General features: G+C 42.3%; 1 protein-coding gene and 1 pseudogene across 2 annotated transcripts in view; one reads left to right on the plus strand and one right to left on the minus strand.

Moving 5' to 3' along the window:
* LOC135568779 (tripartite motif-containing protein 16-like) overlaps window positions 1–1,658 on the minus strand; it is a 6,998-nt gene extending 5,340 nt beyond the window's left edge. Inside the window, exons 1-2 of one of the 2 annotated variants that reach the window (XM_065015525.1) lie at window positions 988–1,658; window positions 458–553 (exon numbers count right to left, since the gene is read on the minus strand). In XM_065015525.1, the coding sequence (XP_064871597.1) occupies window positions 458–553; window positions 988–1,584 (693 nt within the window). In that variant the 5' untranslated portion in view covers window positions 1,585–1,658. The remainder of the gene's footprint in view (window positions 1–457; window positions 554–987) is intronic. The other variant, XM_065015524.1, reaches the window with a different exon arrangement.
* Window positions 1,659–10,190: 8,532 nt separating this feature from the next.
* The window catches only part of LOC135568780 (E3 ubiquitin/ISG15 ligase TRIM25-like), an 18,664-nt pseudogene continuing 16,354 nt past the window's right edge, over window positions 10,191–12,500 (plus strand).

The following is a 12,500-nucleotide window of genomic DNA, read 5'->3' on the forward strand; positions in this document are numbered from 1 at the left end:
TTCCATTTCACCTCCAGAACTCAGTCTGGGGCACGACTCACTCTGTTTGCACTTGAATTATAACATTTGAAATGTCTCTATTCTTTTGAAACTTTTGTGAGTGTAATGTTTACTGTTAATTTCTGGTTGTTTATTTCACTTTTGTTTATTGTCTATTTCACTTGCTTTGGCAATGTAAACACATATTTCCATGCCAATAAAGCCCTATGAATTTAATTCAATTGAGAGAGAGACATCTCCATTTTAATGTATAGGGGACATGAGTCAGTCATGGTTATTCATGGTTATGTGATGAGGCAGCCTAGTCAGTTACATGAACCAGTCTATTCTCTGAAAGGGGCCCAGACAGCCTGTTCCCAACAGTGGGGTCAGTGGGATTGGATAGGGGCCCCTCTCTCTCTCTCTCTGACTGGAGGAGAGAAGTGAAATTGTGTCTCCTCTGGTCAACAATACTCACCTTGAAAGACTCCACAGCCTGTTGGAGCTCCTTCAGCTCCTTCTCTCTCTCCTGGAATCTCTGCTGGACCTTCTGCTGACTCATCCCCAGCTGCCTCTGTGGAGAATCACTCTTCAATGAGCTATCAAACTTTATTAGTCCAGTAGATCAATAGTATAGTAATGTGACATAGGACCCATAGAGAGGAAGGTCGACAATCCTGAGGAAGTCCCTTTACAATATTATATTATGTTGCTATGTGAATCATTATAGTTTTTATGGTAGGCCTTCATGTATCAAGGGGTTGAGACTGAACTTTGGACTCATAAAAGGCCATTCAGAATGATAATAGTGTTTGACGTTAGAAAATGGTGATACATTTGTAGAATCTGGGTTAACATATCTATATACTCAAGGTTTGTGTTCATATTTGTGGATCCATTTCATATTGTATATAATATAATGATCTCATATTCAAACAGATTTAGTTCCTACTGTATCTTTAATTCTTTGTTTATCAGACAGCCACCAACAAGTTGTTCTGGTCTTACCTGTTTCTCAGTCCTCTCTGCTGCAGCTGACACTGTATCATGGCCTTTATGTTCATCCATCACACACAGCAGACAGATACACTGCTGATCGGTACGACAGTAAACCTCCAGCAGTTTGTCATGATGAGAGCAGATCTTCTCCTGTAGTTGTGCCGTGGCTTTGACCAGCTTGTGCTTCTTGAAAGCAGGAGATTCATAGTGAGGTTGGAGGTGAGTCTCACAGTAAGAGGCCAGACACGCCAGACAGGACATGAGGGCTTTCTGCTTTCTGGTCCCAGGGCAGAAATCACACGCCACATCTCCAGGTCCAGCATAGCACAGAGCAGGAGGGGGAGCAGCCTGGAGTCCTGTCTTCCTCAGTTTCTCCACCAGCTCAGCCAACATGTTATTTTTCCTCAGATTAGGCCTTGGAGTGAAGGTCTCTCTGCACTGAGGACAGCTATAGACCCCTTTCAGGACATCCTGATCCCAGCAGCCCTCAATACAGCTCCTACAGTAACTGTGTCCACAGGGAATAGCCACCGGCTCCTTCAGTAGATCCAGACAGACAGAACAACAGAACTGGTCCTGGTCCAGCAGAACTCCCTGCTGAGCCATTTGGACGGTTGTTCACTCTCTCACAGACAGACGACACAGAGACTCAGATCAGTTTCGTTTCCTCAGAAGAGAGTTTGTGGAAAGGGGGGGGACTTCCTGGTTCTGCCAGCGGGGTGGGGTTAGAGGGAGGGAGGGGTTAGAGGAATGGAGGAAGAGAGAGAGGAACTGCATGCAACAGCAAGAGGGAGACAAATAGTTTTGTTCCAAGGTTAGAGCCCTTAACATGGAACAAATGACATAATGAATCTTAAAATGTGAGTTGTTAGAATATATGAAGGGTAACAGTTTCTATTTTAATGAATAATGTATAATACACCTATGTATCATTATTTTAATGACCTTTATAATGCCTTATAATACACCTATGTGTTGTAATTAATCAATAAGGACTGAGGAGGTGTGGTATATAGTTAATATACAGTACCACAGATAAGGACTGAGGAGGTGTGGTATATAGTTAATATACAGTACCACAGATAAGGACTGAGGAGGTGTGGTATATAGTTAATATACAGTACCACAGATAAGGACTGAGGAGGTGTGGTATATAGTTAATATACAGTACCACAGATAAGGACTGAGGAGGTGTGGTATATAGTTAATATACAGTACCACAGATAAGGACTGAGGAGGTGTGGTATATAGTTAATATACAGTACCACAGATAAGGACTGAGGAGGTGTGGTATATAGTTAATATACAGTACCACAGATAAGGACTGAGGAGGTGTGGTATATAGTTAATATACAGTACCACAGATAAGGACTGAGGAGGTGTGGTATTGTCACGTTCTTAGACAAGACACAACGCAGATTGAGAATTATCTAACATATTCAAAAATGCATTTTATTTTGATTTTATTGGTCACATACACATATTTATCAGATGTTATTGCGCGTGTAGTGAAATGCTTGTGTTCCTGGCTCCAACAGGGCAGTAATATCTAACAATGCTTGTGTTTCTAGCTCCAACAGGGCAGTAATATCTAACAATGCTTGTGTTCCTGGCTCCAACAGGGCAGTAATATCTAACAATGCTTGTGTTCCTGGCTCCAACAGGGCAGTAATATCTAACAATGCTTGTGTTCCTGGCTCCAACAGGGCAGTAATATCTAACAATGCTTGTGTTCCTGGCTCCAACAGGGCAGTAATATCTAACAATGCTTGTGTTTCTGGCTCCAACAGGGCAGTAATATCTAACAATGCTTGTGTTTCTGGCTCCAACAGGGCAGTAATATCTAACAATGCTTGTGTTCCTGGCTCCAACAGGGCAGTAATATCTAACAATGCTTGTGTTCCTGGCTCCAACAGGGCAGTAATATCTAACAATGCTTGCGTTCCTGGCTCACAGAGGGCAAATCTAAAAAGTAAAATAAAATATTAGGACAAGCATTGATAGATATAGATATATATATATACTGTTTACTGTGATGTGATGCATAGACAATTTGGAGTACATCTGTAGTATATCTGAAGAATAGTATATGTACAGTAGTAGTTATATAGGACAGGACTTGACTAGAATACAGTATATACATATGAAGTGGACAGTAGTAGTTATATAGGACAGGCCTTGACTAGAATACAGTATATACATATGAAGTGGACAGTAGTAGTTATATAGGACAGGCCTTGACTAGAATACAGTATATACATATGAAGTGGACAGTAGTAGTTATATAGGACAGGCCTTGACTAGAATACAGTATATACATATGAAGTGGACAGTAGTAGTTATATAGGACAGGCCTTGACTAGAATACAGTATATACATATGAAGTGTACAGTAGTAGTTATATAGGACAGGCCTTGACTAGAATACAGTATATACATATGAAGTGGACAGTAGTAGTTATATAGGACAGGCCTTGACTAGAATACAGTATATACATATGAAGTAGACAGTAGTAGTTATATAGGACAGGACTTGACTAGAATACAGTATATACATATGAAGTGGACAGTAGTAGTTATATAGGACAGGACTTGACTAGAATACAGTATATACATATGAAGTGGACAGTAGTAGTTAAATAGGACAGGCCTTGACTATTTTGCAGTAACATGTATTATGTTCCAGTGGATGACAGTGGATGAGAGCAGAGGGTATGAATGTGGGGGGTGTTCATAGACACAACAAAGGCGTGCCGGTGTCCTGTCTGACCGACCGATGGTTTGTATGTCAAAGCTTCGCAACAATGTTGCTACTAATCCATGAGAACCATAACCGGCGCGGTGCCAAACGATAACAACCACGACCTAGAGCTGTCACACCGATGATTGAGTTAAATACTTTATAAACTACACACGCTGAAAATAAACCAAACTTCTGCAGCATAGCACACACAGTCAAACTGTCGCGCCAAACAAGAGCTCCTCTCCAGAGAGCTGAAACAGCTGTGTTTATTTCCTCCTTCCTTACTGCTGATGCGCTCTCACAGTGCAGCGCACGTGAAGGCTCCGTGCAGGATTTCACCACAGCGCGAGCACATGGAAACTCACTCAAACACTGTCCCAAGTTCCCACGAGCTACAATAGGTACCCTAGTTAGCGAGCTTGGTGAAACTTGTTAACATAAATATTTATCTTGTCCACATTGTAACAAACGTATGGTTGCATAACAGCATATTGTGTAACATTACCACGGTTTATATTGAAAAATTGCGGAGCCAAGGACAACATACGTTCCTAGATGAAGGTCAGGCAAGAGAGAACAATACAACCAACATCAGATAATATTTAATCATATATATGCTAATGGCTATAATGTAAAATACAGAATCCAACAAAGGTCAGGCAAGAGAGAACAATAAGGGTGAACAGAAATACAGAAACCCGCGATGGACCAAACCAAAATATACAACACTTTTACAATCAAGTGTATTTACCATATAGATATGAAAAAGTGTTTGTACACCAAAACATAACATTATCTATGCAGCTGTAATTAAATAAAAAAACACACTGAATTATTATTATTATCAAACTATTAACATCCCCTCTTGACCTATTTGATCTGGTCCTTGTGTGCAACTTGGTGCGTAATCTAGTGGAACAACATCACACTGCTACACACACATCATGAGAACAATGCAGTTTAAAGACATTCACCTTTGGATAAAAGTGTCCTATATCAGTCTACAAGGTTTTCATTGGAATCCATTAGGGAGTCACATGATGACTTGGACCCTGTGAATAAACCTGCCATTCAAAATGGTTGGCTTGCAGTATGTTTGGCTTGGAGTCTTACATCAGCAGTTATCTATCTGCTGTGGTGATGACAGTAATACCCAGGATGTAGAACACAGTTATCTATCTGCTGTGGTGATGACAGTAATACCCAGGATGTAGAACACAGTTATCTATCTGCTGTGGTGATGACAGTAATACCCAGGATGTAGAACACAGTTATCTATCTGCTGTGGTGATGACAGTAATACCCAGGATGTAGAACACAGTTATCTATCTGCTGTGGTGATGACAGTAATACCCAGGATGTAGAACACAGTTATCTATCTGCTGTGGTGATGACAGTAATACCCAGGATGTAGAACACAGTTATCTAGCTGCTGTGGTGATGACAGTAATACCCAGGATGTAGAACACAGTTATCTATCTGCTGTGGTGATGACAGTAATACCCAGGATGTAGAACACAGTTATCTATCTGCTGTGGTGATGACAGTAATACCCAGGATGTAGAACACTGTTATCTATCTGCTGTGGTGATGACAGTAATACCCAGGATGTAGAACACAGTTATCTAGCTGCTGTGGTGATGACAGTAATACCCAGGATGTAGAACACAGTTATCTAGCTGCTGTGGTGATGACAGTAATACCCAGGATGTAGAACACAGTTATCTAGCTGCTGTGGTGATGACAGTAATACCCAGGATGTAGAACACAGTTATCTAGCTGCTGTGGTGATGACAGTAATACCCAGGATGTAGAACACAGTTATCTATCTGCTGTGGTGATGACAGTAATACCCAGGATGTAGAACACAGTTATCTATCTGCTGTGGTGATGACAGTAATACCCAGGATGTAGAACACAGTTATCTATCTGCTGTGGTGATGACAGTAATACCCAGGATGTAGAACACAGTTATCTATCTGCTGTGGTGATGACAGTAATACCCAGGATGTAGAACACTGTTATCTATCTGCTGTGGTGATGACAGTAATACCCAGGATGTAGAACACAGTTATCTATCTACTGTGGTGATGACAGTAATACCCAGGATGTAGAACACTGTTATCTATCTGCTGTGGTGATGACAGTAATACCCAGGATGTAGAACACAGTTATCTAGCTGCTGTGGTGATGACAGTAATACCCAGGATGTAGAACACAGTTATCTATCTGCTGTGGTGATGACAGTAATACCCAGGATGTAGAACACAGTTATCTATCTGCTGTGGTGATGACAGTAATACCCAGGATGTAGAACACAGTTATCTAGCTGCTGTGGTGATGACAGTAATACCCAGGATGTAGAACACAGTTATCTATCTGCTGTGGTGATGACAGTAATACCCAGGATGTAGAACACAGTTATCTAGCTGCTGTGGTGATGACAGTAATACCCAGGATGTAGAACACAGTTATCTATCTGCTGTGGTGATGACAGTAATACCCAGGATGTAGAACACAGTTATCTATCTGCTGTGGTGATGACAGTACTACCCAGGATGTAGAACACAGTTATCTATCTGCTGTGGTGATGACAGTAATACCCAGGATGTAGAACACAGTTATCTATCTGCTGTGGTGATGACAGTAATACCCAGGATGTAGAACACAGTTATCTATCTGCTGTGGTGACGACAGTAATACCCAGGATGTAGAACACTGTTATCTATCTGCTGTGGTGATGACAGTAATACCCAGGATGTAGAACACAGTTATCTAGCTGCTGAGGTGATGACAGTAATACCCAGGATGTAGAACACAGTTATCTAGCTGCTGAGGTGATGACACCACCCCACTACCACTATCAGATTAGAGCAAAAAGGGAGCCTAGGCATCTACCACCCCATTACCACTATCTGATTAGTGCCATAAGGGATACTAGACATCTACCACCCACATACCACTATCAGATTAGAGCCATAAGGGAGACTAGACATCTACCACTACCAGATTAGAGCCATAAGGAAGACTAGACATCTACAACTACCATACTAGAGCCCTAAGGGAGACTAGACATCTACCACCCCACTACCACTATCAGATTAGAGCCAAAAGGGAGACTAGACATCTACCACTATCAGATTAGAGCCATAAGGGAGACTAGACAATTTCCAACCCACTACCACTATCAGATTAGAGCCGTAAGGGATACTAGACATCTACCACTACCAGATTAGAGCCATAAAGGAGACTAAACATCTACCATCCCACTACCACTATCAGATTAGAGCCATGAGGGATACTAGGCATCTACCACTACCAGATTAGAGACATAAGGGAGTCTAGACATCTACCACTATCAGATTAGAGCCGTAAGGGAGACTAGACTTCTACCACCATCAGATTAGAGCCATACGGGAAATTATGCATCTACCACCCCACTACCACTATCAGATTAGAGCCAAAAGGGAGACTAGACATCTACCACCCCACTACCACTATCAGATTAGAGCCAAAAGGGAGACTAGACATCTACCACCCCACTACCACTATCAGATTAGAGCCAAAAGGGAGACTAGGTGTCTACCACCCCACTTCCACAATCAGATTAGAGCCAAAAGGGAGACTAGACATCTACCACCCCACTACCACTATCAGATTAGAGCCAAAAGGGAGACTAGGTGTCTACCACCCCACTACCACTATCAGATTACAGCCATAAGGGAGACTAGACATCTACCACTATCAGATTAGAGCCATAAGGGAGACTAGATTTCTACCACCATCAGATTAGAGCCATAAAGGAGATTATGCATCTACCACCCCACTACCACAATCAGATTAGAGCCATAAGGGAGAAGAGGCATCTACCACCCCACTACGACAATCAGATTAGATTTATTAGGGAGACTTGGCATCTACCACCCAACTATAACTATTAGTTTAGAGCCATAAGGGAGAAGAGGCATCTACCACCTCACTACCACTATCAGAATAGAGCCATAAAGGAGACTAGACATCTACCACTATCAGATTAGAGCCATTAGGTAGACTAGACATCTACCACCATCAGATTAGAGCCATAAGGGAGACTAGACTTCTACCACTATCAGATTTGAGCCATAAGGGAGAATAGACATCTACCACTATCAGATTAGAGCCATAGAGCCATTAGGTAGACTAGACATCTACCACTATCAGATTAGAGCCATAAGGGAGACTAGACTTCTACCACTATCAGATTAGAGCCATAAAGGAGACTAGACATATACCACTATCAGATTAGAGCCATAAGGGAGACTAGGCATCTACCACTACCAGATTAGAGACATAAGGGAGTCTAGACATCTACCACTATCAGATTAGAGCCGTAAGGGAGACTAGACTTCTACCACTATCAGATTTGAGCCATAAGGGAGAATAGACATCTACCACTATCAGATTAGAGCCATAGAGCCATTAGGTAGACTAGACATCTACCACTATCAGATTAGAGCCATTAGGGAGACTAGACATCTTCCACCCCACTACCACTATCAGATTACAGCCATATGGGAGACTAGACATCTACCACTATCAGATTAGAGCCATTAGGGAGACTAGACATCTTCCACCCCACTACCACTATCAGATTACAGCCATATGGGAGACTAGACATCAACCACTATCAGATTAGAGCAGTAAGGGTGACTAGACTTCTACCACTATCAGATTTGAGCCATAAGGGAGACTAGACATCTACCACCCCACTACCACAATCAGATTAGAGCCAAAAGGGAGACTAGACATCTACCACCCCACTACCACTATCAGATTAGAGCCAAAGGCGAGACTAGGTGTCTACCACCCCACTACCACTATCAGATTACAGCCATATGGGAGACTAGACATCTACCACCCCACTACCACTATCAGATTAGAGCCAAAAGGGAGACTAGGTGTCTACCACCCCACTACCACTATCAGATTACAGCCATAAGGGAGACTAGACATCTACCACTATCAGATTAGAGCCGTAAGGGAGTCTAGACATCTACCACTATCAGATTAGAGCCATAAAGGAGATTATGCATCTACCACCCCACTACCACAATCAGATTAGAGCCATAAGGGAAACGAGGCATCTACCACCCCACTTCCACAATCAGATTAGAGCCAAAAGGGAGACTAGACATCTACCACCATCAGATTAGAGCCATTAGGGAGACTAGACATCTACCACCCCACTACCACTATCAGATTAGAGCCAAAGGGAGATTAGACATCTACCACCCCACTACCACTATCAGATTAGAGCCAAAAGGAGACTAGGTGTCTACCACCCCACTACCACTATAAGATTACAGCCATATGGGGGCATATACATCTACCACTATCAGATTAGAGCTGTAAGGAGTCTAGACATCTACCACTATCAGTTTAGAGCCATAAGGAGAAAATGCATCTACCACCCCACTACCACTATCAGATTAGAGCCATAAAGGAGACTAGACATCTACCACTATCAGATTAGAGCCATAAGGGAGACTAGGCATCTACCACCATCAGATTAGAGCCATAAGGAGACTAGGCATCTACCACCCCACTACCACAATCAGATTAGAGCCATAAGGAGTCTAGACATCTACCACTATCAGATTAGAGCCATAAGGGAGACTAGGTGTCTACCACCCCACTACCACTATCAGATTAGAGCCGTAAGGGAGTCTAGACATCTACCACTATCAGATTAGAGCCATTAGGGAGACTAGGCATCTACCACCCCACTATAACTATTAGTTTAGAGCCATAAGGGAGAAAATGCATCTACCACCCCACTACCACTATCAGATTAGAGCCATAAAGGAGACTAGACATCTACTAGACATTAACTATATATATATATATACCACACCTCATCAGTCCTTATCTGTGGTACTGTATATTAACCATATACCACACCTCCTCAGTGGTACTGTATCTGTGGTACTGTATATTAACTATATACCACACCTCCTCAGTCCTTATCTGTGGTACTGTAATATTAACTATATACCACACCTCCTCAGTCCTTATCTGTGGTACTGTATATTAACTATATACCACACCTCCTCAGTCCTTATCTGTGGTACTGTATATTAACTATATACCACACCTCCTCAGTCCTTATTGATTAATTACAACACATAGGTGTATTATAAGGCATTATAAAGGTCATTAAAATAATGATACATACGTACTTCATAGAAACTGTTACCCTTCATATATTCTAACAACTCACATTTTAAGATTCATTATGTCATTTGTTCCATGTTAAGGGCTCTAACCTTGGAACTAAACTATTTGTCTCCCTCTTGCTGTTGCATGCAGTTCCTCTCTCTCTTCCTCCATTCCTCTAACCCCTCCCTCCCTCTAACCCCACCCCGCTGGCAGAACCAGGAAGTCCCTCCCCCTCCCACAAACTCTCTTCTGAGGAAACGAAACTGATCTGAGTCTCTGTGTCGTCTGTCTGTGAGAGAGTGAACAACCGTCCAAATGGCTCAACAGGGAGTTCTGCTGGACCAGGACCAGTTCTGTTGTTCTGTCTGTCTGGATCTACTGAAGGAGCCGGTCACTATTCCCTGTGGACACAGTTACTGTAGGAGCTGTATTGAGGGCTGCTGGGATCAGGATGTCCTGAAAGGGGTCTATAGCTGTCCTCAGTGCAGAGACCTTCACTCCAAGGCCTAATCTGAGGAAAAATAACATGTTGGCTGAGCTGGTGGAGAAACTGAGGAAGGCAGGACTCCAGGCTGCTCCCCCTCCTGCTCTGTACTATGCTGGACCTGGAGATGTGGTGTGTGATTTCTGCACTGGGACCAGAAAGCAGAAAGCCCTCATGTCCTGTCTGGCGTGTCTGGCCTCTTACTGTGACACTCACCTCCAATCTCACTATGAATCTCCTGCTTTCAAGAAGCACAAGCTGGTCAAAGCCACGGCACAACTACAGGAGAAGATCTGCTCTCATCATGACAAACTGCTGGAGGTTTACTGTCGTACCGATCAGCAGTGTATCTGTTATCTGTGTACAATGGATGAACATAAAGGCCATGATACAGTGTCAGCTGCAGCAGAGAGGACTGAGAAACAGGTAAGACCAGAACAACTTGTTGGTGGCTGTCTGATAAACAAAGAATTAAAGATACAGTAGGAACTAAATCTGTTTGAATATGAGATCATTATATTATATACAATATGAAATGGATCCACAAATATGAACACAAACCTTGAGTATATAGATATGTTAACCCAGATTCTCCAAATGTATCACCATTTTCTAAAGTCAAACACTATTATCATTCTGAATGGCCTTTTATGAGTCCAAAGTTCAGTCTCAACCCCTTGATACATGTAGGCCTACCATAAAAACTATAATCATTCACATAGCAACATAATATAATATTGTAAAGGGACTTCCTCAGGATTGTAGACCTTCCTCTCTATGGGTCCTATGTCACATTACTATACTATTGATCTACTGGACTAATAAAGTTTGATAGCTCATTGAAGAGTGATTCTCCACAGAGGCAGCTGGGGATGAGTCAGCAGAAGGTCCAGCAGAGATTCCAGGAGAGAGAGAAGGAGCTGAAGGAGCTCCAACAGGCTGTGGAGTCTTTCAAGGTGAGTATTGTTGACCAGAGGAGACACACCATTTCACTTCTCTCCTCCAGTCAGAGAGAGAGAGAGGGGGCCCCTATCAATCCCACTGACCCCACTGTTGGGAACAGGCTGTCTGGACCCCTTTCAGAGAATAGACTGGTTCATGCAACTGACTGGGCTGCCTCATCACATAACCATGAATAACCATGACTGACTCATGTCCCCTATACATTAAAATGGAACTGTCTCTCTCAATTGAATTAAATTCATAGGGCTTTATTGGCATGGAAATAGATGTTTACATTGCCAAAGCAAGTGAAATAGACAATAAACAAAAGTGAAATAAACAATCAGAAATGAACAGTAAACATTACACTTGGAAGTGATTTGGGGGATGGGGGAGGGTCTATTAGAAGTTAGTAGGACTCTTTTATTTTCTCAGAAGTACTGAGTTAGGTAGGAGGATTTAGAGTGGTGTAAACCGTGATTGAACACACTCCAGCACAGTAGGTGGCGCCATGCACCTTTAACGTTGGTTTGAGGACCTCCATTATATCATAGAAGAAGAAGTTGGTCTGTGAGGGTTTTGTTGTTCCTGAGGAGAGCTACTATTCTTTTCTCTTTTGGTTTTCAAGTATTTTCAGAATGTATTAAAGCCAAAGCTAAAGCTTCCCTAAACAATTCAATATATCAGTCAATATATTTTCTCTGTGATTTATTTTCTCTCCGTTCCATCGCATCTTATCCGTCTTACCGGGCGGGCACTAGGACCCGGGGGAGGCTGCTGCTGCAGAGGCTGCTGCACCGCTCGTGACTGTCAGTCCTCCTTGTAGCTCATTGGTTAAGCTGTGGCTCGAGCCTGTTAACAGTTAACGGCCAGGAAACGGCTCTGACAGGACACATTCATGTCGAGGCAGTGATGTGAATGTGTGGTAAGTTACAATAGAGAGAGAGTTTTCACTACTATAGACTTTGGTCATAATCAAAGCTTTGTTTACCAATAGGTTTTTATGTGAGGCTGCCTGTAAGTTACAGTGTAACAGACGTTACTAACGGTAACGGTGTCTTTTAAATTCGACATAAGTTATGTGGCGATGATATCTAGTTAACGTTGTATTTAATGTAGTGTAATGACCTGACTAGATCATAAAGGAACAATTGTC

The sequence above is a fragment of the Oncorhynchus nerka genome, unplaced genomic scaffold, assembly GCF_034236695.1.
Source record: "Oncorhynchus nerka isolate Pitt River unplaced genomic scaffold, Oner_Uvic_2.0 unplaced_scaffold_1383, whole genome shotgun sequence".
Taxonomy (NCBI): domain Eukaryota; kingdom Metazoa; phylum Chordata; class Actinopteri; order Salmoniformes; family Salmonidae; genus Oncorhynchus; species Oncorhynchus nerka.